The 25,327-nt window shown below is 43.8% G+C and overlaps 1 protein-coding gene across 4 annotated transcripts in view; it reads right to left on the bottom strand.

Annotated features, from left to right (window-relative positions):
* The window catches only part of LOC147725928 (long-chain-fatty-acid--CoA ligase ACSBG2-like), a 437,166-nt gene that overhangs the window by 71,959 nt on the left and 339,880 nt on the right, over positions 1–25,327 (bottom strand). For all 4 annotated transcript variants that reach the window (XM_086960053.1, XM_086960055.1, XM_086960052.1 and 1 more), the window contains one exon: positions 5,047–5,264. In XM_086960053.1, coding sequence (XP_086816179.1) covers positions 5,047–5,264 — 218 coding nt within the window. The remainder of the gene's footprint in view (positions 1–5,046; positions 5,265–25,327) is intronic.

The raw sequence follows: 25,327 nt of genomic DNA on the forward strand, positions 1-25,327 counted from the left end.
GTGCAGCTTGAAGCCGCACCGGCCGCAATGTTAAAAATAGAGGATGTGACCGCCAGGGTGGCGGTCACATCCTAATTGCACAGGAGGGAACTCCGCAGCCCATGCGGAGGTTCCCTCCTACTCTATGGTGGTGACGGACTCAGGTCCGTCCGCCATCATAATGTGCCCCTTAGTCTGGGTATTGTGTAGTTCCAAAGAAATCCAATGTTGAGGCTCTAGTAAAGGCTTCTGCTCCAGCAAATAAGGAGCAATTGTTATTGTTTGCCAGTATGTGTGAATACTATAGCAAATGTGTTGAACATTTTGCTACCAAAGTGGAACCACTAAGGAAGGTATTGAGACAGAATGCTCCATATGTGTGGTTGGACAAACAACAGAAGACATTTGAGGATATTAAATGTGAGATCGTTGAAGCACTCGTGTTAAAACTATTCTGCATGAAAAAAGTATGTATAATTACCGTTTATGTCAGTTTGTATTGTGGGGGAGGAGTGTTATCATATAGGAGTGGTAAAGAAGAGTGGAACGTTGCATTTGCTTCCTAGACACTTCATGAGACAGAACGCAGACATGCTGTTATTGAGTGTGGCTTACTTGTTATTTTAATTATGTATGGGGCAGTATATTTGTTTTTAAAATGGATCACAAACCATTTGTGAAAATACTATCACTGGTGGTGTTTGGAACTCCACAGCATGAATCTCTAGATTTGCATCCAAGCTTCAAGAGTACACTTCTAAGACTGAATATGTACCAGGAAAGAAAAATGTTACTGCAGATTTTTTATCATGTTTCCTGTGTGAAGGATCCAGGAATAGTTAATAAATGTGATATTGTTGTTAACATCAATGATGTAGTACCTCAGCAGTTTAGTGAGATTTCGGAAGAATTGTGGGAAGAATGTAAATACAAGGATGATTGCTGAGGAAATACAAAAAAATACGTTGTGGGAGGATGGCCAAGGAAGAGAGACATACGTGTTGAACTTCTACCATTATTGCGGATGAACTGGAGATAGAAGCACATTTACAGTTCCTCCTAAAGGAATATAAGTTTGATATTAAGATTGCTAAAAAAACTCATCCAGGAATGTCTGCTATGAAACGACGGGTCAGGAATTATTTTTGGCGGCCTGGCATGGACAGGTTCATTGATGGCACAGTTAGAGGGTGCTATGTATATGTAGCTAGTGAAAAGATGCTAAAGGTGAATACCCCTCCACTGAAAAGTGTAGAGGGGCCTTTAGAACTGTGGCAAAAGTAATTCCCGCTTTGAGCTTGCCCTGTTATATATGAATTTAGGACTCTAGTGTAATTTTCTCGATTCATGCCTATATATAGGTATAAATCACCCTATTCTTATATAGGCATAGAAATCATAACCATATTTAGACTTAGCCTATGCAGTCCAAATACGGCATGGCTACTTCCACTAGTTCCGAAAATCCACAACGATTTCTTGAAAAAACCCGCTTTCAGCAGTCAGGACTTCCCCTTGCTTGAATATTGATTTATCCAAGAACTCATGGAGTTTTCAAAGAACTGAGTCTTTGATGACGTTATTATGTCCAACCTTACGTCAAACTAGGCACCTTCAAGGTATAAATATGCCCACACTTTCCCAGGCAAACACACAGTGGTCTGGAGCAGTTTGTTGATCTACCTACACGACACAGCTTGCCGAAGCAAGTGGAGAAGGAAGCCGACCCCCCAGCAGACACACTGAGAAAGACGCTGTCTTTTCTCTTGCCATGAAATCCAGCTCCAGTGTTTCCAAGCTACCCTTGCAGGTTTTTGGGAAATCGAGTCCTGAGAGAGAGATACCAGACCTCCTTCATTCTGAAACCAAGGTACGGAGCTGATTAGACCCGTAGAAAATTCTTGGATAGATTCTTGGCAAAGAATACTGAAACTAAGCTACACCTCACTTACTTCTTCCCTTGTACTAGACCTAGGTTAGGTACACCGGAGTAGGCGTATTTTAGAAGCACCAGTTGAGTACTTTTAGTCTTTATTTATTAATGTATGTATTCTATGTATTTTATGGCTTAGAAACCATATCATGCTTTTACAGTATTATTTTATAATACTCTTCGTACTGTACGCATTGTACTTTGCAACCAGTATTACGATTGTAGCAGTTCATTTCTCCTGCATGAGACAGAAGACTGTTCGATAAAAACTTTTTATTGAAAATGCCCGTCTCTCTATTTCTCTGCACCTCTGGTGAAACGAAGCATTCACCATTGACTGAGTAAAATAACTATCTATTGTTTCTGTGACTCTAGAGATACATTTCTTATTCTTGGGAAACAAAGTTGTCATGTTTATGCGGTTGTCAGAAACTAATCCCTTCTTGTTTATTCAAGAACGTTTCTAGTGACCTCTGAGTTAGCTGGCACTCACAATTAAGTCTAGTATATTCGATAGAGACCTAGTCGATCTCAGTCCTATGTCTAATCTATAGAATATATTATTCCAATGCACAGAGCCTATTGGGAATATAGGAACTACACTACAGCCCTGGTTAATCATCACTCTAAATGGCCAGAAGGGAAATTTGTATCTCAGGCCACCACTGGTGAAGTAATAGAATTCTTTAAGTAAGTGTTTTCACTTGAAATATGTCCTTCAATGCTGGTCACAGACATTAGGGGCCAGCTCACATTATCTGAGCTGAAGGTTTTTCCTAGACATTGTTGTATAAAGCATGTGATGACTTTATTGTATGAACCCCATGAAAATAGTCAGTTTGAGAGGATCAATCGAGTTTTGAAAGGATATGTGGTAGAGGCTATTAAGCATGGAAGTTGTTGGCTGAGTGCACTTAGAAAATGTATGTGGCCATATCACATTACCCCACATACTATTAATGAAGTTCCTTTCAAGGTGTTAAAAGGAATAGAGCCTGCATCTAGTGTATGTCCCTGGTGGTTCAAAGAAAAGTGCAGAAAAGAGGGTATTGATGGTGAGTTTGTCAATGAAACTGCTATGAGAGTGAAGAGGAAACAAGATAAAACAAAACGTTGGTATGACAACAAGTAGAAGATAAAAAATACATACTTTCAAAGTAGCATATTGGGTCAAACTTTTGAAAACCTGACTCATTAGTAAGGGTTCTAACAGATTTGGTAAAGTCATGAAAATTCTGAAACTTTTCACTAATAGTGCAATAATCCAAGATGGTAAAGTTTAGAATGTGAAGGGAGTAGCCAAGTGCCCTGATGGATACTTTGCCTGAGTGGATGAGGAGGATGCAGAAGATTGGTTTTCACCATGAAGGTACAACAAAGTACAAAGTGGAGTTTTGAATGGTGTGTGTGTGAATTTGTCAGACATTCAACATAATGGCGAAGGTCCTGTAGCTTCAAGAGTAAATGTTTCAAACTGCTTCAGACAACTTCCTAGAAGGTTCTGTAATTTTGTTAGATAATATTTTGATATTATGTAATCCTACATTTTTTTCATTCTGTTAGCTTTGTTGTTCCCTTTCTGTTGTATTCCCTCCTTTTTTCCTTTTTGTTAAATAAGGCGGATGTGTTACATTCTCATTATCTATTCCATGCATGCACCATTTGTTTACTGTATTACTCAATGTAAGTTGTGTGCATGCTCTGTATTTACTTTCGTTATGGTTTTAAGTTCTATATAGAGAGTCAGTTAAGAAGTTCTACTAATGCTTCAGCCTAATCTGAACTTGTTCGTTGTTGGATGTATTGCCTTGCTGCAATGAATAAAACTCTCATAAATCATCTCTTATTCTCGATTATTTCTAACACTATTTCTACTTATTGGTATTAGTCTGTGCCAACTGGATACTACTGGGGACACAGAGGCCAGCTATTGCCGCCCCATCAATTTAGACTTTTCTAATGCTTTCAGCCAGGGGTTGGCTGAAAGCCTTTTTGACGCAGTAAATACTAGTGATGGTATTGTTCACCCTGTCATTTCCTAACACAGGGCACATGTGTGCATTCATCCCGTGTGGAGTAGGATGAGATCAGATCAGATGAGAGGAGATAAGATGCAATGAGATATAATGAGATGAGATATAATGAGATGAGGAATCTTGATTTTATGTGCTACTATGCATATAATTACATGAATTCAGACCAACACAATTAAGATCAGGGGATTGTTTTCTGACCATGTTTTTGTTCAGAGGTAGGATCACAATGTTTTGTGTTTAGTAGGAGTGCACATAACATTGTGTTTTTAAATATGTAGCCTGAGAAATTGTATTTTATGAAGTGGTGCTCCACCATCTTTAGCATATCATTGTTGATGCTCAAGGTCAGGTTCCTGATCCTTGCACTCATGGCGAATTCTACTTAGATGGCATATTCATTCCTTTGGGGGGGAGGGGAGTTATCCTCATGATGAATAATGTATACACTACATCAATGCCTGTGTGGCACAGGAGCATGGGAGAGGGCTCCCATCTCCTCAAAGTCAGAAGCAGTATTTCTTGGTGCAGAATAAGGCAACATAAAAATGGGAGTAGAGCCTAGTGTTGTTTCAGTCAACTCTACAATTCACCTTTTGAAGATGGGAGACTACATTATTCTTTGTGAAGAAACTTGTTTCCCTATCTCACAGCTGGAGAGACCGGCCTGCACATCTTGTTAGAGAAGCATGCAACACTGCCATTGTCTAGAGCCTTCTCAGTACAGTGTGACTATTTATAATAGATACAAATGTCCCTATGCTTGCTAGTATGGTATCCATAATATGGTGCTGTCAGTTCACAATTTGCCAGTAATCTGTGCACAAACCAGTAGGCAGCAGGGAACTAGCAGCTTATTCATTAAGACTGGAGCACACCCTGAATCATTTTATATATAAGGTAAAAAAATGTATCCCGTTTAGTTCATAAAAACATTATCATTCACACTGTTTTGAATGGTTCACTAATCATAATATATTTCCACATTTTAAACATATCACAAAAGGAAAATATTATTTTCAGATAAAGAATGGATTACTTTTCTATCATTTGCTATGCCTTTAACCCTACATCATAATTGTTAAGATATAAAAAACTTACCTTTAAGTCTTCCAGTGATATATAAAAATCCATCTTCATCAAATCTTCCTAGATCCCCAGAGTGTAGCCATCCATCCTCATCTAGTACATCAGTTGTTTTGTCTTCCATGTTCAAGTAGCCCATAAATATGTTTCTTCCCCAGCAGCAAACTTCTCCAACACCATTCTTGTCAGGCATATGGATTCTAGTCTTGCAACCTGAGAGAGCCTTCCCACAGCTGTAAGAAAATGTAACATAGGAATACAATCATTTGGGTAACTGAGAGCGATTGATGTGATTTCATATTTGACCATTCCAAGCCTACCACAATATCAATTGCCCGCAACAAGATTAACAGACAGACAACAGCTTTGGAAAGCCAGCCTGAACCTCAAAAGACATAAACATTCAATCCCTGCATTGCCATCACTACACTAGCTTCAAGTGCAAAGCTTAATCAAATTAAAACGTCTAAGCATGTTGCACAAGGTCTGCTGTAGCCAAGATCAAGGCTACACTCTAATGTTAGACCTGCATTGTATTTTTATTTTATTTTTTTAAAACATTCATTATGTCCTCCAGTTCACCTATGGTTAGCAAGGAAATGAGTTTGAGCCCTCAACAATGAGCAGTTTTTAGAAAGATTAGTGAGTAACTTTTATCTCCTCTGCGTATCTTGATACAAAGGCTGATATTATCCTGACACAGAGATAGATTACATTACAATAGGTGCACTTTAGGAGTATTAAAAAAAGCTCCCATGATTAGCATCCATCATGGTGACCGAAGCACCCTGTTCTACAAGTTGGGGGCAAAGACTGAAAATGCTGTCCCTTCAAATCAATGCCCCCTGATAGCTGTAATAGATGAATGGGGAAAAAACCAAAAGCCTGAACTGAAGCATAACTCAAGAATCTGGGCAAGAAGTATTTTTAGGTCCAAGCACACCGAAGACCTCATGCCCTAAAAATAGCACCAAAACATATTGTAATTCACCTGACATTGTTTTGTCCCGGTCCCAAAGAATCATATGTCTCTCTTTCTGTAGTCTTATGCAGAACACTTACAGCCGAAGCACATCTAAATGATACGCATAATCCTTAATCAACCAAGAAAAACAAATAAATCTGACAAACGTTACCTGTGGTCAAGAATGGGACATTTAAGCACTTCTAAAAGAGCATGAATAAGCAACAAAATAAATAAATAATTATGGGTTAAATCAATTGTGCTCGTACATGTGCATATTTGACGTCAGCATATTTGTTTAATTCAATAGAATAGTCCTCAACAAAAGCACTACAGAAATAGGGTGGCAGGGTATAGAATGCGCTGAGTTGAGCAAAGTCACAGCTGACAAATAGGAATGCTCCAAGGATATATGTCATAGCCACTCTCAGTCACCAGTCACAGAGACAAAAACCCACAAGTATAGCCATAAAATGGGGTTAAAATCCTGAGCAACAAATGTCCATAGTATTGAGAACAGTCCACAGTTGTAGTTGTCACAGAATTCTTCTTCTGTTCTTTATTTTCATTTGATACAGCTCAACAAAGATGTGGATTCTAACCAACACGCGTTTCGTCTATTTGGAGTAAACCATAGACTTCTTCAGGGCCAGAGACTTAAAACATGGAAAAAAAGGGCTCAAGGTACACGTCAGTATTTTTTTTTAACAATCAAAAATGATAATGAACAGAAAAGGTATTTAAGGATAAGGATCAGTGAGGAGAGATCGAACACCCTCTAATTTGTGAAGGAAAGGAAAAGATGACACAGAAGTCACACAAAATAATGGGCACGCAATCTGCATGCTTGACCCAAATGTACAACTGCCTTTGAATCAGGATGAAATTGTAAAGAGACTCCAGAAGTACTCGAGATTAAGTGACTGGTGATATCAAATATAGATACAAGGTGAACAGATGGAGCAAGAAAAACAGAGACGTGAGAACACAAACCATGCGTTCCTCTGCTAGTGCGGATACGATTTGGTGCCACTCACCAAACTCAAATAAACTTTATCAGGTACGAAGTATAAGAGATGGAGGTGCAATATCCATATAAGTTACTCCAATTATGTATAGAAAGAACAATAAAAAATGCAATTGTATCTGAAGAGTAAGATAGAAAGGTAATCTTAGAAAGGGACCAATGCAAACAATTGTTATATATACTATACTACTCCTGGTAATGTAATAATGTGCCAAGGTTAAAAAACCATACTCATATCAAGAAAGTGAGACAGCTCCTCTACCAAGACACTAATTTCTCAAGTTAGAATCACAGGTGACAGAAAGATATCTAATAGAGTAAAAAACAGAAGGCACATGTGCATGGTCACACTGCAGCTCCAGATGACAAGACGCAATCAGCAAATTACTGCTAAACAGGTAGTCAAACCAAAATATCCATAGAATGACCCAAGATTATTGTAAGTGGTATACTCCTAATGTGCAAATGTACAAAATATACTGTTAAAATATCAAGAGTCACAAGAGTTAAAATTTAACAAAGCACAACAAATATCGATCACTACTAGCCTCACCAAAACTCGCTACTGTTACAAGAGTTCATAAGCAAGCTGTTATCGAAGGTACGTGTTCAGCCATATGAGTAAGCAAGATTTTAACCCCTTTTTATTACAACAACAACACTACTAATATGTCAACTATTTGAATTTGGAAAGGATATATTTTTTTATTTTTTTTTAATATTGAGTTTACATTCAATGGTCCAGAGACATAGCCAATATAAGATTGAAACAGTCATTGTAAGGTAAAAGAACGCTAAAGACCCATCAATAGATCTCCAAGGAACCCATTCTCCCATAATCCCAACCATTCCATATCCTTGTGAGTGTTTCCATACTTTCAGAACTTTTTGAGGCCATCTCCTCCCTTCATGAATCATTTGTTCAGCCCCCAATATGTTATCCATCCCACACATATGTATACCTTAGTTGGCTGACACATGGTTCCTCATTCCTTTACTGTATTCTCTCTTGCATATTAAGACCCAATTGCAGAGTATCAATTTAAATCTTGGCAAGCTAATATTGTTTGTTCTTTCATGCTTTCCAAGAATGTGGCCCTAAGGGAACAGTGATCCCTTGTCCAATACTGTGTGCTTGGACGGTGCTATATTTCACACCTCTTTTTAAAACTGCTGACACATGAAGCAAACCCACTGTATGAGTTTCACTCAAAAAAATAATAAGCATTCTATAATATTTCCATTTGGAGGAAATAGAAGCTGGTTTGAATGATAATCCATGAGGTATTTCAGGAACACTGGATTCTTCCACAGTGTATCAGCAAGTAGACTGGGAAGGTGGCTCCAAAGGTGACTCAGGAAGCCCCGGCCTCCATGTGAGCTTCACACAAAACTCACTGGGGCTGGTCCAAGTTAAGGTTCCTCTACGGTCTGGCAGCACGTTGCACCAGGTAGTGAAGGTGGCTCTGGCCACTGCCTGGAGCCAGGAGATCAAGGACTAGGCATTCACTGGGGCTATACTGCTGGGAAGACCCTCACCTCTCCACACCCCGGCCCTTTTGTCAACTCTCTGGAAGGAATACACATCACACTATAGGAGGTCCATCAGCAGTTAGGTGACCTTCGACACTGGCAGAAAGGCAAATTTGGTTTAGCTAGCAAAATGCCAACATTTTTAAAGTGCCATTTCGAAAATAATAACTTTAAATCAACTTTACCATTAAAGATTCTAAACTGATTAAAATTGTTGCCATAATTATCTCTCTAGCTGTTTCCCAACTGAATTTGGCACATATTTAATGTAGTAGGGTATACCAGGGCATAAGGTAAACTAGTGCATGGGCGAGCTAGCCTTGCTGCAATGAAAAACAACTTTGAAGGTTTACACTGCCATGACATGTAAAATAGGAAGTATACATGTCCTAATTTTAAATATCATACCCCATGCCCTATGAGCTGTTAGGGACTACCTTAGAAGTGATTTATAAAAACAGGAAGATTTAAGTTTGCCAAAAGGTTTATTTGTGCCGGGGTGAAATTACATTTTTAAAATTGCTCACAGGCCGCAGGTCTGAAGACATGTATTACAACACTCCTCTCGCGGGTGGCACAATGAGTAATTCAGCCCACTAGTAGCATTTAAAGTGCAGGTCCTGGGTCCATGCAGTACCATAAATTAGGGGCTCATAAGTAAATTAAATAATCCAATCAGATATACATCCATTTAGCCATGTTTGGGAGGGAGAGCACAGGCCAACAAGAAAGCGTTCGGCAAGAATATGGCAGTAAAAGTAAAGATCTGGGAGAATAATACCAAAAGATGGTCATTCATTTCCAACAAAATACATGCAAAGTGAGAATCTGCAGAATACACAGATGCCAGAAGAACTGCATGAAATGCAAACCAAGGGAATACATAATCAGGACAGTAGGAAAAAGAAAATAATGCTACTTTAAGTAGCAAATGGATCATCTGGTAATAAGCACCATGTTAAAAGGAGAATACAAGGTTACAATTGTAAATCGGATTGTGTTGAACAGTGACAGGGATACCATGAAAGAATAGAACTACCCAAAGCGCTGAGTGCATATTGTAAGACCACCTTAATGTCCAAGACTAAATGGTGTAGGGAAGAAAGTCAGCACAGGCCCACTGCGACACAAACACAAATAAAGTATGGTATGGATTCAGAGCCAATAAGCCACCATCAGGAACCCATAACCCTTAACATAGGCCTACACTCCATGTGTAGATAGACAAACATCATCATTCTGACCTCTGCCTGGCTACCTTCCTCACTGACCTCTGCCTGACTCAATTCTGTGACAAGCCCACACACAATTTAGGATCGACCCTCGATCTAATCATGGCCAATACCAACTCCATACTGCTCAAATCTATCGTCTCCTGTGACTGGTTTGACCGTTACCAGATCACCTTCTGTATTCTAGAAAATTAGAAGCTCAAAAGATCACAACCAGTAAAACAAAAACATTGGAAAAGAACACTTCAAAATTCAAAAGTTAATGAGCTTACAGCTCACTACAATATCTCCCTACCGCCACCTGCAAACAAGGCTGACATGCATGACCTCATGAAGAACTATAACAACTCCATGTTTATTTATTTATTTATGTAGTTTGTAGAGCGCACAGCTACCCCCGAAGGGGTGTCCCGGCGCTAGAACCTGAACCTCCGGGTGAGAAGAAAAGAGCAGGGAGGGAGTCAGCGGGATAAAAATCAGAGTCATGTTGTAAATGTAAATGCCAGCATTTTTAGAGCGCACAGCTACCTCCAACGGAAGTGTCCCGGCGCTGTCTGTATACCGCTTAGGAACCCTTCCTGGCTTTTCCCTGTGAAATGTTCAGTCCTGGGCACCTCCAAGGTGAAGCCAGGCATCCCAGCGATGTTGGGGCCGTTGTGGAGATTAAGCAAGCTATTGCCCAGAGTTGCAGAGTGGGACCCATGATTAGAATAGGCACCGAGGCGAGAATGATCAGGTCCGAGGAAATTGAGCCCAAGTCCCGCCGAGGCAGGTATTGAACCCTGGTCCTGGGCCAGACCTCTGCATCAGGGTCTGCCGCTCTAACCATTGAGCCACACTTCTTATCTGCCCTGAATGCAACTGCCCCCTTAAACTAAAAAAGAAAAGCCATCAAAGACTCCAAACCGTGGTTCAACGACAGCCTAGATGCTGACAGACGCAGCATGAGACTGGCAGAATGCGCTTGGAGATCTGCTTCATCCATTGATCTACTAAAAATCCTAGGACTAAAATGGAGTAGATAGAACAGACTCATCAGAAAGGCGAAAGCAAACTTCTTCAAATCACAACTGGACAAAGCCAAAAATCGCCTAAAAAGGTTATTTGAGCTGATTAAGTCACAATCCAATACCACTCCTAATCAATCCCCTCTCATCTCCTGCCCTCAGCCTAACTGCAATGACGTTGCCGACTTCTTCCTTGAAAAGGCGAGTAAGATAAAATCAGATCTAAAGTCTGCCCTGATCGATCTCTCATCCTCTCTTGACTCCTCCTTACACTCGGCCTCTCCTATTCCATCCTTTCACTCCACTAAAAACAGTGCCTCTTGGAGTCAATTCACAACCATCAACGACACTGCCATCTTCAGTATCCTCTCAACCCTGAAACCGTCAAATCACTTCCATAATCCCCTCCCCTCCAACTTCTTTGACAAAATGATAGGATCACTGGTCCCACTCTGGTCAAGATCATCAATGCGTCTCTCCTGCAAGGTTTGATCCCTGACTGCATAAAGGAGGGCCCAGCTCTCCCCATTCCGAAAAAACCCACAGCAGACCCTGAAGACTTGAATAACTATCGGACAATCACAAACATCCCTACCCTGGCAAAACTACTTGAGAAAAGTGTACACAAACAACTGTGCAAACACATTGAGCAATTTCAACTGTTTGACCAATTCCAATCGGGCTTCCATCACGGCCACAGCACTGAAACGGCCTTCACTCATATAGTAGATGAGGCACTCACCCTGCTTGACCAGAACGAGTCTTTGCTACTCAAACTACTTAATCTCTCATCAGCATCTGACACTGTCAAACATGACAATCTACTGAGCCTATTGGAATGTAGGATGGGGCTCTCAGGCACTGTTCTAAAATGGTTTGCCTCTTTTCTCAGAGAATCAAATCCAATCACACACTATCCAACTCCAGTTCCTTCTCCCTAGGTGTGCCCCAGGGATCCTCGCTCTAACCCAAGCTCTTCAACCTCTTCATGGAACCACTCACTTAAATCCTCAAAGACTCAAATATCCTTCATCACATGTATGCAGATGACATCCAACTGTACATGAAAATCGCCTCCCCTGAAGATATCAAGTCACTCAAAAGAACCTGCTCAAAACTCTTAATTGGCCAACATCCAACCACCTCAAACCAAACACCCTTAAAACAGAATTCCTCCTCTTTTCTCCCACTAAGCACGCACGATTGTTGCAAAATATCTTAAAAACCTCTCAGCTCTGAACTGTACACCTCACATCATTGATTCCATGAAATCACTAGGAATTGTGCTCGAAAAGAACCCAAACATGCAGGATCCATCAGAGCATCTTACAAAGGAGCTAACTACCAATTGAGCATCCTAAGAAAATTCAAAGCCTACCTTTCCCAAGATGACTTCAAATCTGGGGTGCAAGTACTAGTCATCTCCAGACTAGAATACAGCAGTGCTCCTCTATGCAGGCTTCCGAAACTCAGTTTATCCGCCATTAGAGCATCGCTAAATGCTTTGACTAGACTCATCACTGGCTCTAGGAAAACCAACCACATCTCTCCGGACCGGGACTCGCTCAACTGGATCCCATTTTACTCAAGGATCCAGTTAAACATTGTCTGTATGACTCATAGAGCGATACTCTACAACACCCACTTTACCTGGCAAATAAGCTCGAACTTTCGGGAGCTTCCCGGCCCTCTAGGAGCACCAGCACACTTCTGCTCCAGCCGAAGAAATTTAAAAAAATGAAAACCTACAATTGTACATTCTCTGGAATTACCCAGAGAATATGGAACTCCCTACCTGTGGAAACAAGACTGATTCCCTCAACATTTACCTTCAAAAGAGAAGTGAAAGCCTTACTGTTGAACACTGTGCTGTACTAGATGTCTCCCATCTTGTTTTGCTGCTTAACCCACTACATGGCAGATGCATGATCTCAGTGTGCCTACCAATATACTATTGTGTTTCTGATATATATTTTTATGCTTTTTCTCCCACAGGTATTTACCTATGTCATCCTCCTTTCGTATGTAAAGCGCTTTGATACCCGCTTGGGTCATGCTTGTGAGATGTTTGCCTGGCATATGCTGTCCACTATTCTAGTGGGCACCTTGCACCCGTCCAAACAACCTTCTTCCTGATGGTAGGTTAAAGACAACCTTATAGAAAGCTATCCTAGTGGTAGCTGTGGAGAGCAGCCTTTAGGCTAAGTCTTAAAGGAATGTAAAGCAGCTTGTTTTACCAGTCTATAATCTCATAAATGACCAAATGAAAGGAGAACCACATCAGGTATATATATAAAATATATGTATTTCTTCTAAACACATCCCTCTAGTCTCTTTATGAGGCTAAAGGCAAAAGTACATTCAGTAAACTTATTTAGCACACAGTAAATTAGCACAATATACGCTGAGCCCTAGGGGCTTACCAAACCATATATTAAGAAAGTGGTATAAGGACCACAACTGTCACAGATACAAGGCCTAGAGCCTTTAGAACCGCTGGAGCCACCAAAAACCACGCAAGGTAGTGACACAGGGGATCCACGGGGACGCGTGCAGTGTCTAAACACAGCCACAAAACTCCATTAACTTCTATGGGGAAAGTACCAGTTGGAAAATTACAGATAAAGGACACTTATAAGAGGACTTGAAAAAAACCCTTTATAACTAGGAGGTTCTAGAGTCAACATCCACGGGAGCACTGGAGTACTCGATTTACCTCACCTAGGGAAGCTGGAGGCAGAGGTGTCTTTCCGAGTCGGGTCTCGGCATCGATTTCAATGGAGAGCTGCTGCAAAGTGCTGCTGGCGTCCAAGTGGAAAGTGTCCGGGTGGGTCCATGCCTGGATCAGAGTCGAGAAGAACATTAAAGCAGAGGGGACAGAGTCTGGGTCACTAGCCAGTGACCAGGAAGGCAATGAGCAGATGCCCACCGATGTCGGGTGATTTAAGGTGAAGAAGATGAAGCTTGACTCTTCAGCCATGAGGACCAGGAGGCGTTGAAGATGACCAGGAGCTGGATTTGAGCTGCCCAACGAAGGATTTCGAGTGCTGTGGTGTCGGTTTCCAGATTTGACCCAACAAGCCTTGGCAACAGCAACCCATGCAGAAAGCAGGGATTGGCTTTGGTGCAAACCAGCAAGGTCTGACGGACTCACCTCCTAGCAAGGAGTCGGGGCACATCTGGAGCAACCAAGGAAGCCCAAGAAACAGAAGGGTTACCTTCAAGGGGACCCACCAGTCAACGGACTTGGGATCATGAAGCAGCCCCAAGCGCAAATGCAAGAGGCAGGCCAACGGAACACTCGTGGAGTGTAGGTCCACAATCTTAGTTGTAGATGATGCTCGGGCTTGGGCTACAAGTCAGCCAAGCACAATTTCAGGAAAGCTCAGGAAGTCAATGCACTTAGCAATTGTGCACAATGTCAGGAGTTCAGGTTCCACATCAGGAGTTTGGGATGTGGGTATCAGCTTTGCTGGGGACTCGGGTTGGCCTTAGAGAAGTCCTGGAAATCTTCTTCTTGGGCTACAGGTACTTTGGAGTCTGGTGGGAGCAGCGAAGATGCTGACCGGCAAATGCTTTGTTGGTGCCTGTTTAAACAGGGGAGTCATTCCTTGACCCCAAGAGAGATTCTTCTGTCTTCTAGTCGAAATAGAATGTCAAAGCTCCAGGATATATGTTGCAGACTTTCATTCAGGTGTAATCTGAAGTCCTAAGGACTGGGTTCTCATACTTATAGTAAGATAAGGGATTGGAAATACTCTGGGGACCCACCTATGAGATGATCCAGGGAGGGGGGTGATTACACCCCTATCCCTTTCTTTGTCCAGTTTTGCACCAGAGCAGAGGCTGAGCGCCCTCTGCGACCGATTTGAACTGGGAAATGCACAGAGACACCAAGTGTGCCCCCAGCACTGTCTGAAAAGCATCTCTGAATGTACCCACCCAGCCTCAATACACTAAAGTCTGTCTGGGAGGTGGTTACACCTCCCTGTGACAGGAAACCTATTGTCCAGGCCTCCCCTGCTGGAGTTTCGTCCAGCAGCAGGAGGTCAGACTCGTGTCTGTGGCTGCAGCACACATTTTGTGATGCTGGGGCTCTTTAAACTTTTACAGGTCAGGTAACTGTGTACATGTCTTCTCCCTCTAGAAGGTTGGAACTCTACCCCCGCCACCAGGACTGGCGGGGGGTAGGATTCCAAAGTGATTGGCACCAAACATGACATGTTTCCATGCACTCCTTCCAAAGTTAGCATTCACCTCGAGTTAATAACGCACTTAAGAGTATTTGGTCAGGCTGCATCACAGAAAAAACCTCAGAGAATAGATTCCAAAAGCTGCAGAGGGGTCCTGCTCATGCATGGGAACCCTCTCACACAATACTAAGCACTCTGCTTTCAGGATTGATAAGGCCTGCCATAGGAGTGACTTATAGGTTTATATGTGTCAGTGATTAAAGGTGGATATAGGAACCTATATCTTAGTAAGGGGTGCATGTACCACCCAGGCTGCAGTAGCAAACCTGTGGTGTCATTGTCGAAGGCTTTACAGGGGTGGCATAATACATGCTTCAGTCCCTGGTAGGCCTCTGGGGTACCTATGCCCTTGGTACCTAAGGTACCATATATTAGGGACTCACAAGGGTAGCCCAGTAACCAATCTGGAGTGTACCTAATGTATATGTAATCAATTTAGATAGGAAGCAGCTAGGCTGGGGTCCTGGTTAGCAGGGCCACAGCCAGACTAAAGTCGAGAAACAATGAAACAACAGCAAAAAGTGGGGGTAACCATAGTAAGCAGATCCTACTCTCCTACAATGTTCGCACTATACAACACTAAATAAATTCAAACACAGCACTAGGGACACTCTGAGACAGTCTGGTAGAGCTTTGCTTCCCCTGTAAGCAACATCTTGTAAGAAGGAGAAACTGAGCAATCCCTTGCTGACAGGGTAAAGGCACTGTGCTGAACCTCCATTTGTTTGAGTACAGAGAACAATGCATAACCATGACTTGTTCCTCAGACCCTGATGGGCATCAATCATCGCTTCACACTAGCCCTTGATGATGCTGCTCCACGGATTGATGGAGGGGCAGTTATGCAACATTGTAGTTTCTAAGGTACAAAACAGAGTGGAGATTGGGAGGACAGTAGGGAGAAATGCACAAGGAGGGCACGCAAGGGCTAGAAGCAGGGACAGAGAAATGCAAATATGAAGAAAGGAAATCTCCTCCAATGAAGTGAAAAAACCTAAATGCCATGGGAAATGTTAAAAGGAAAAATCAGTAGTGGATGCATACAAGTCACCCAATAAGAACACTGTGAGAACAAAGTGTTCTTCGTTGACAGATGAACACAAAAATATAGAATAATTCCATTGACTCAGGAGCAGAGGCAAGAAACCTAACCAATGAGGATCAAGGGGCTGACCCAACTCCCATTGTCAGCATATGTTACAGTATTTGCTCTAATACTGTCTGTGACAGACACCTCAAGCTTTCTGTTGTGAGGCCATGAAAAAGACTTGATATTTATTGGCCACTTCCTATATTCGCAGGACATCAGTTTGACTCACAAATTACAAGCCTTGACTAGAGGTGCAACATTTCATCTTCCAATTACAAAGCAGGGATTGGCTAAAATGCACAGGATGACTTTGCCTTTTCTTTAAAAGTGATGGCTGAGTTTTGTGTCTGCATTACTTGTGCAACCACTGCTGTTTCGTGCTTTAAAAAATAATGTCAGTTATCATTCTCCAATAAGTCATTCTTTCACAAAGGTGAGAATCAACAGCCTAGCATTCAACCACACATGGGTAGATGTATATTCTTACAAAGGAGCAGACCTTCAAGCTCAACTATGTAATATGTTTTTATTTTAACACAGTGATTGATCAATACAACTTCCACATATTTCAAGTAACTTTCGTGGATGACACCCTCATCCATAGTCAAGTTAACATTTCATCAATAAAAGGTGTAGATCCAATTAAATGCAGCAGTAGATTGTTATTCTCCTTAGAGATCTACAATAAAGGTCCTATAGATATCACTGAAGGGAGAAACACCTGACATCTGGCCTATAACCAGAGGCAAAGCTTGAGCCATGAACTTGAATCAATTGTTCATCCCAGCAAGCCATCCCCATAAATAAACACTGGGGTTTGCAGTACCTACAGTCTGTCCAACTGTTTGTCCTCTAAACAGCACTACCCACCCTATTACTTATCATTTGAAAGTACAGCAACAACATATTCAGCAGTGGACTCTACAAAATATTATTTCACAGGGTTCAAGGAGCACACATCCATGCCTCACTATGAAAAGTAACATACCATAGACACCATATCCCTTAACCTTACAATTATCCAAACCCATAGTAGATGTACATGACACAAAATCATTTCTGATACCAATTGAATCTGATGCTGAGTTAACATTCAACTCATACACAGATCTAAGCGTAAGGTGAGGGGATCAACTTAGCTTGCACCTCCAGTCTTCACCGATGCACATTTCTCCAAACATATATCTACGCATAACTCAATCCCAAATTAGAAACTTTGTGCCAAAATTGTACATGTCAGTGTGCTACACCTGCTAGCCTTAGGGTGGCCTTCCCCAAGCCATTTGCCTACTTACCTTCAATTTATATTGGCTTTTTGCTTTTCTTGGCCTTAGGACTATCTGCACCTTACCACTGTTAACCAATGCTAAAGTGCTTGTGCTCACTCCCTTAAACATGCTTTTGTTGGCATATACTTAATTGGATTTTTTTTATTTACTTATAAGCCCCTTGTAGAGTGGTATACTATATACCTTGGGCCTGTAAATTAAGAGCTCCTAGTAGGCGATAGCTCAGGGTGGTGGCAGCGCCTTGAACACCGCCTTGTAAGGCGAGCAGATTGCGAGGGACTCTCCTCTACTTTAACTTTTACCCCAGCTGTATTGTTGCAGTATTTTTAAAAAACTTGCTTTAACATTGTGCTTTGCATTTTTGTTTATCAATTGTACCTCTTTTTAACATTTTTTAACTTACTCCTCTTCTGAGCACTGTTCCCCTGTGCCCTGTTCCACCGCAGCTTCTTAGTGCCGATTGTTGTGGAGGGCAGGGTCAGGCGCCATCTTCTCTGAGTCCCGGACCCCTTTGGGACCGGAGTTAGCGGTCTATCTGGGGGAGGGGCTTGTATTATAAATAGTAATGCACCCTCGGACGCGCAGCGGTCGCGCGCAGCGGGCGCGCCATCTGCGCGCCCAAGGAGCGCCAAAGGAGGGCCTGTCTGTACCCGTCCATGCACCGGACGTGCCTAGTGCCAGACCCCCTGCCCATTCGCGCCTGTTACAAAAAGCTGCCAGATTAAGGTACTCGCGTGAGGATTTATTAGGACTAAACACGCTCAGTTGCAATGTGGGAAATCTCTGGGGGGTGGCCGACAGCCTAACTAGAGCGTGCTCACTGTGCAAATTCCATTTCCATCCTACGCTCAGCTGCTCCAAATTGAGTAACATTGACTCTACTCAGATTAGAGCAGGGCTGATTAATGCGAGGTCCTTGGTTAAGCACACTGCCGATGTCTTTGAGCTCTTGGTGGAGAATCAGTTGGACATCTTCTTTATCACTGAGACATGGCTCAATGACACTGGCACCCCAGTAGTGGAGCTAGCTGTCCCTAGGGGCTACAAGATAATGAGGGCAGACCGCCCGCTCGGCATAGGGGGTTGCCGTGATTTACAGGGATAAATGGATCTTCTCCTATGAGCCCAAGGGAGATTTAAGGGACACGGAGCTGCTTCATTTTTCCATACGGTTTAGCCCGCATTTCACTTTAGGAGGCATGCTGCTGTACCGGCCACCAGGTTATGCTGGTCACTTTATCGATGCCTTGGAGGAGCTTATTGTGCCCCGTGCTTTGAGATTTTCTAAGATTTTCCTCCTAGGGGATTTAAACATCCATGCAGGTGTCTTAGATGCCATATAGACTAAACGCCTAGACGAAGCTCTGAACTTGGCTCAACTGAAACAATGGGTTACATTTTCCACCCATGTAGGAGGGCATGCACTAGATTTGGTATGCTCTAATTTTGATATCCTGATATCGCACCCCGAGAGAGTGACATGGTCAGAACACGAGTTGATAAGATTCTCCTGGCGTTTGGAAAGACCCACGGGAGCAGGGGATACCTTCTCCACAGCTCACCCTCGGAGGATCAACCTAGTCACTCTGGCCGATTCCCTATCCTGAGACCGTCCTCATATGGCTTCGGAGGTGGGCGAGGCTGTCAGCAATTTCACCACATGGGTGGAACAGGGGGTTAATCAGGGATGCATCCGTAGGATGCGTTTTTCTCCCTCTAAACCATGGTTTACACACGCTCTCAGGGAACTGAAATTCGGTTGTAAGAAACTTGAGCGTGTGTGGAGGCAAGCGTATCTGCAGGAGGTGAAAATCACCCTGAGAGCTGGCCCGAAGGATTACTATGCTGCGATTAGGACAGCAAAGAGTAGCTACTATGCTGGAAGGATTGAAAAAGCAAATAATAATAATAATAATAATAAAGAAATTTTCTCTATCGTCCAGAGTTTTCTATCCCCCTGCGCTGCGCAACCTTTGCTGCCTGCTTCTGAACAATGGTGTGAAGAGCTATCCTCTTTTTTATAGAGAAAATTGCCAAAATCCAGGAGGACCTGGCTGTGGTTTGTGATTCCCACAGGGCCTCACCAATGTTTCCTTCTCTCCCTGAGCCCAGGCCCGCTGATCAGCTCATGGCTTTCTCCCCCTCTCCCGAAACAGACATCCTGACAATCCTTAAGTCCTTGAAGTCAGGGTCACTCACGGATCCGTGCCCGGCCAGGGTGCTCGGTGGCGTGGTTGATACAGTGTGTAAAGAGGTCACCCAGATTGTGAACCTCTCCCTCTCTTCTGCAACGGTCCCGACCGACTGGAAGCAGGCCAAACTACTGCCGCTCCTAAAAAAGACCGGTCTGGATCCTGCTGCCCCTTCAAGTTACCGGCTGATATCCCTGCTGCCGGTACTGGCTAAAGTCTGCGAAAAAATGGCTTTTCACCAACTAGACCACTTTGTTGAGTCATCTCACGCCCTTCACCCTGCTCAATCAGGGTTTCAGGCAGCCTACAGCACCGAGACTGCCCTGGTGGAGATCTCATAAGCGATTCGGGAGTACCTTGATGGAGGCAACAGAGCGGTTATGATTTTACTAGACCTCTCTGCCGCATTCGATATGGTGCCCCATGGGCTTCTCCTTGCCAGGTTGTCTGCTATTGCCATCACCGGCTCTGCTCTTGATTGGCTGACGTAATTTCTTGATGACAGGACCAAACAAGTGTGGTTGCCACCATATGCTTCCCACCCTAGAAAACTCATAACTGGAGTCACGCAGGGGTCTACCCTTAGCCCCCTACTCTTTAATGTATATTTGACTCCGTTGATCTACCTGGCCGAACATCTGGTGGCTAAAATTATGGCCTATGCCGATGATACCCAACTTTTTTCACCTGGCCGGGGGCAATTTTGACACATCGGCTGTTGAGCACTGCCTTTCATCTGTCTTCCGGTGGTTAGCGCTTGCCCAACTTAAGTGCAACGAAGACAAGTCCGAGGTCCTTTTCTATGGTTCCTTCCCGACAACTTTAAAAATCTTTTGTGGCCTCCTGACATTCCCTGCCCCAAATCCATGGGCGGTCCTGATAAGAATTTGGGGGTTTGGTTCGGAAATAATCTGAAGTTTGAAGAGCATATTAAAAGACTTACTGGTGCCTGCTTTGGAACTCTCAAAGCTTTACGCAGATTCTTTCCTCTTCTGCCAAGAGAGGCCAAAGAGACAGTGGTGTGCGCCCTCATTCTTTCCAGGCTGGATTACGCGAATGCCCTGTTCTGTGGCTTTCCCACCTATCTGATCAAACGGCTCCAGGTGATTCGGAACGCGGTTGCAAGACTCCTGTTTAATCTGCCCAGGAGATCCAGCATTCGCCCTCACCTGCGTAGCCTCCACTGGCTTCCGGTGGCACAGTGTATTACCTTTAAAGCATTGGTCCTTTCCTTTCGAGCGATCCATCAGCTTGGGCCACTATACGTAAGAAAACGCTTTTCTCTTTATGTCCCCAATCGCTGCCTTCGATCAGCTAAGCAGTGCAGGATGGCTGTGCCCAGATTTAAGTTCACCAGGCTGGGAGGTCAGTCTATCTTGGTGATGGTTGCCAGTGCCTGGAATGCACTCCCTCTCCACCTGCGGGGGCAGCCCAGACCATCTCATGCTTTAAGAAAGGTCTAAAAACTCACCTGTTTAATATTACCGATTAATTACCCATATGTCCCCCTCTCTGCTCACTGCACACCATTCTACGCTCCGCGCCGGGATACTCGTGAGTAACAGACAGCGTTATAAAATATTTAATAACATAACATAACATTACCACCCAACCTTAAGCAGCCCTTTAAAACGTACCATCGGCCTTCCATAGCAGCCTGAATGCAGAGTCCCACTGCCATGTCGACTTGGATTCTAAACACTAATTTTATTAAATATGTCAATTCTAAGGTAGGACCTAGGTAGCACATAGAGCAGGGCGTTCTGTAGTCAAAAGGTTGGAAATTTACTTTTAAGTTTTATATGTCATGGTAGATGTAGCATCCTGGCAGCCCAGGTACTCACCAATAACAATGCCATGTACATAGTGTAGTTGAATGCTGCGTGTATGTCAGACCTCAACATTCTAAGTCTGCCTTCAACTCATCTCTCTCATACTTATGTCACAGGCTGACAATGTACAGTGGGAAACAAAAGAGGTCCAGTGTTCTTTTATTTATAAGAAACTACAGTAGTGAAAACTTCTACATTTTCTTTTCACTGCTGTAAGGCCTACCCCTGGGGATTCCTTATTACTTTTAACAAACTGTAATTCCTATTTGGAAAAAGGTTGGTATGTCATGTTTGACCCCTGCAATTATAACCCCTCTTTAATAGTAAGGTTTGATTTTTCTTTACAGTTTTGAAAATACCACTTTTAGAAAGTTGGCTTTTTCCAGCCCTTCACATGACTAAGTGTAGCTGACAGTTAGTCTTCGAATTCCTCCCAGACAGTCCCAAAATAGAGGGATTAGGTGGGCCCGAATAGGCTATCAGCTGGCAGGATGAGATGGCCGATTTGAGCACAGCCTCAATTACACCTGTGTAGCCTGCGCTCTGCTTCACACAAAATAATTAACGACCCTGCATTGCCACTGACAGGGCATGGGAGTCAGGAAAGTCCATAAACTTCAAATTACCTATCCAGAAGCTTCTCCTACCTTCCAAGAAGGGCACCAGAGAATAATAATAGATTTTTCAAACCCAGTCTTTATTTCTCTACTGGACATGTGGGTTGATAAGACTGATAGATCTGATAACACTGACTGTGCAGACAAGTATGCCCCCTGAGGGATCACCTGGAAAACCCAGGGCACAGGATAAAGATAAGGAGATAGGGAATACAGAGGGAACTAGTTTGGATATGGAGGTGCGAAATTACATGGGGGAGAATTCTGGAGAAACGGCGAAAGATTCTGGTTCCGGCTCTGGCGTGGGTCCTAGCTCTGCTTTGGGGTCTGCCCTAGTTAAAAATAAAGAGGGGATGGAGAAAAAAATTCCAGCAATTTTCTCTACTACTAAAGAGAAACGTAAAGGCAAAATACCTCTTCCTGCAGTCAATGACTCTGTACAATCACAAGTATCTGAGATTTGTCTGCCTCGCTCACAGAGTATGTGTCAGGGACAGTCAGCAGCGCAGGCTCACACACGCCACTAACCTGATGCAGGGTGTCCGGCAGAAACGACTTCGGATGCTAAGCTCTCTTCTCCCAGCCAACCACGAAACCCACAGTGGAAGCAATACACACTGTGTGCCCTCGTACCTAGCCGGGAAAGGGGAAGTGGATAAAATAATAAATGGGTAGCGATGATTCTTTGGGATCCCCCGGGAGTCTGGTCACCAAGATGCGGAAGACAGCATGGAAGGGCCCATCTGAGTGGGGAAAGTAATGAACACCGTTAATACTATAGTTCAGGTGTTTCGGGGTGTATCTTAAACAAGACCTAGGCACCTCACTTACCAGAATCATGCACCACCCAGGCCGTGTCAGAAAAAGCCTCCAAGCAATCCTGCTTGATTAATAGTAGTTCAGCCAATTGTTCAGGACTGCAGCAGGCAGTAATCACAAAGAAAGGAAATGGTCGCGATTTGTTGAAAAGCACAAACCGCCTTCAGAGCTTTGCCACAAAGTGAAGCCAAGAGACTGCTAAACAACTTCACAGGAAAAAGGTCTCTGTCTCTCAATGGCAATATAGTCTATGAACCAAACATAAAGACTTTGGACTACAGCTCCCAGAATCCTTCTCCTGGGGAGCTCCAGCACAGGTTATCAGCGCAGCGCGTCTTCTGCAGTACGCTGCCTGACAGATCACAAACAGACGTATGTCCCAGTTCCGCCCTAAACTAACTAACTACAAACTAAGAACACGAAGGAAGAAAAACGAAAGTGAGCCCACTTTCGTTACAAGAGTACTTAGCCACAGAGCTCAGTCAATCAGCAAAGCGCTGGGGGAATCACGGGTTCTTCAACAGGAAAGCTTCTTGCTTCTCGCTGGGATCCGGCGGGGAACACCATCCGCCACTCCGGTCGACTTGGGAATCACATTGACAAGCACCGTCCGTCTGGGTGGGAGGTGCTAATATGCCTTTTGGTCTCGTGGCACTTCCTGCTTGCCCCTTGGAATGCTGGTCACTGTAGTTCGCTCGATTCCTTCTCCTCACGTCCCCGCAGGCATACCATCTCCTAGATCTTGCTAGTAGAATCCTTCCTCGACCCCCGGGCACCACAATCGCTACAGAACCCCCTCTCGAGGACTGCCGACTCGGCGGTCGACCCGGCTTACCCGGATGCAGGGCATGGAAACGGTCAACAAGCTCTGGACAGTGCAGGTTCCCCAGGGGTTCCCAGGACCGATCCTCAGGGCCATAACCTTTCCATTCCACCAAGTACTGGATTCTACCCCTCACCATACGGGAATCTAGAATGGACTGCACCTCAAATTCCTCCTGACCATCCACATCAATCGGGAGTGGGGCTACTGGTACTCTCATAGTGGGAGGGCAAGGTACCAGGAGGGAGACATGAAACACTGGATGTATCTTCCAACCCACCGGGAGTAGGAGTCTCACTGCAACCGGGTTAATCACTTCCACTATGCTGTAGGGCCCCACATATTTAGGTGTCAGTTTGGTATGCCCTTTAATGTGGAGATTCTTGGTGGAGAGCCAGACCTTGTCTCCCACTCCATATGATGGTTCTACTCTCCTTTTCCTGTCAGCGAAGCGTTTCTGCGCGGACTGAGCATCAGCCAGGCTGTTTCGTGCGTCCAACAACACCGCTCTGAGATGGGCGTGGTGTTCGTGGATGCTAGGAACAGGGGAATGGACAGGCCACTCAAAGGGAAGTATATGTGGATGATACCCATGGAGACAAAAAAAAGGTGAACAACCCAGTGTGGAGTGCACAGCATTATTATATGCGAATTCGGCCATCCAGAGTAGCACAGTCCATTCCATATCATTCCTCAACGAGAAACAACGAAGATATTGCTCCAGGGTTTGGTTCAGGCGTTCTGTCTTGCCATCCGTCTGAGGGTGGTAGCTGGATGACAGACGGGCATCGATGTTCAAGGTGGTACATAATGCCTTCCAGAACCGGGAAGTGAACTGGGAACCCCTGTCGGTGATCAATACACAGGGAAGACCATGAGCCCTGACAATATGTTGAAGGAACACTTCTGCCAATTCCGCTGACGTGGGTACCTCCTTCAGGGGTATGAAATGGCCCATTTTCGTTAAGTGATCAACGACAACCAATATCACTGTCTTTCCATTACATGGGGGCATCTCAACGATAAAATCCATGGAGAGAGTATGCCAAGGTTGTGGAGGTATGGGCAAAGGTCTCAGTAGACCCACCGGGCGAGCATGCACAGATTTTCCTTGCGTACAGATGGCACAATTCCTCACATAAGACCGGACTTCTTCTCTCAACTGGGGCCACCAGAAGGAACGTTCCACGGTGGCAATTGTTTTGTACATTCCCATATGTCCTCCTAGGACAGAATCATGAGACCAATTCAATACTTGTTGCCTTAGGGCTTCAGTGGGAATGAATAACGCAGTATCCTGATAGGCGAGATCATCCTTCATAGTGCGATGTTCCGGATCTTCTTGAATCCACTCAGGTATGTTCATATCTGCAAGGGCTATTTTAACGTCTTCAAGAAAGTCGTCTGAGGACAGGAGAGCTACTGCCCCTACAATGGCTGTTGTCTCCTGAAGGATTAAAGGTGTTTCTACCTCTTCAGTCTTCCTCTGTTCGCCATCTTCCAAACGTGAGAGAGCGTCTGCCTTTCCGTTTTGGGTTCCAGGTTTGAATTTGATTACGAAATCGTAGTCGGAAAAGAAAAGAGACCACCGTAATTGTCTGGGAGTGAGGGCCTTCGC

This window comes from Lissotriton vulgaris, chromosome 3_1, assembly GCF_964263255.1.
Source record: "Lissotriton vulgaris chromosome 3_1, aLisVul1.2, whole genome shotgun sequence".
NCBI classification, from domain to species: Eukaryota; Metazoa; Chordata; class Amphibia; order Caudata; family Salamandridae; genus Lissotriton; species Lissotriton vulgaris.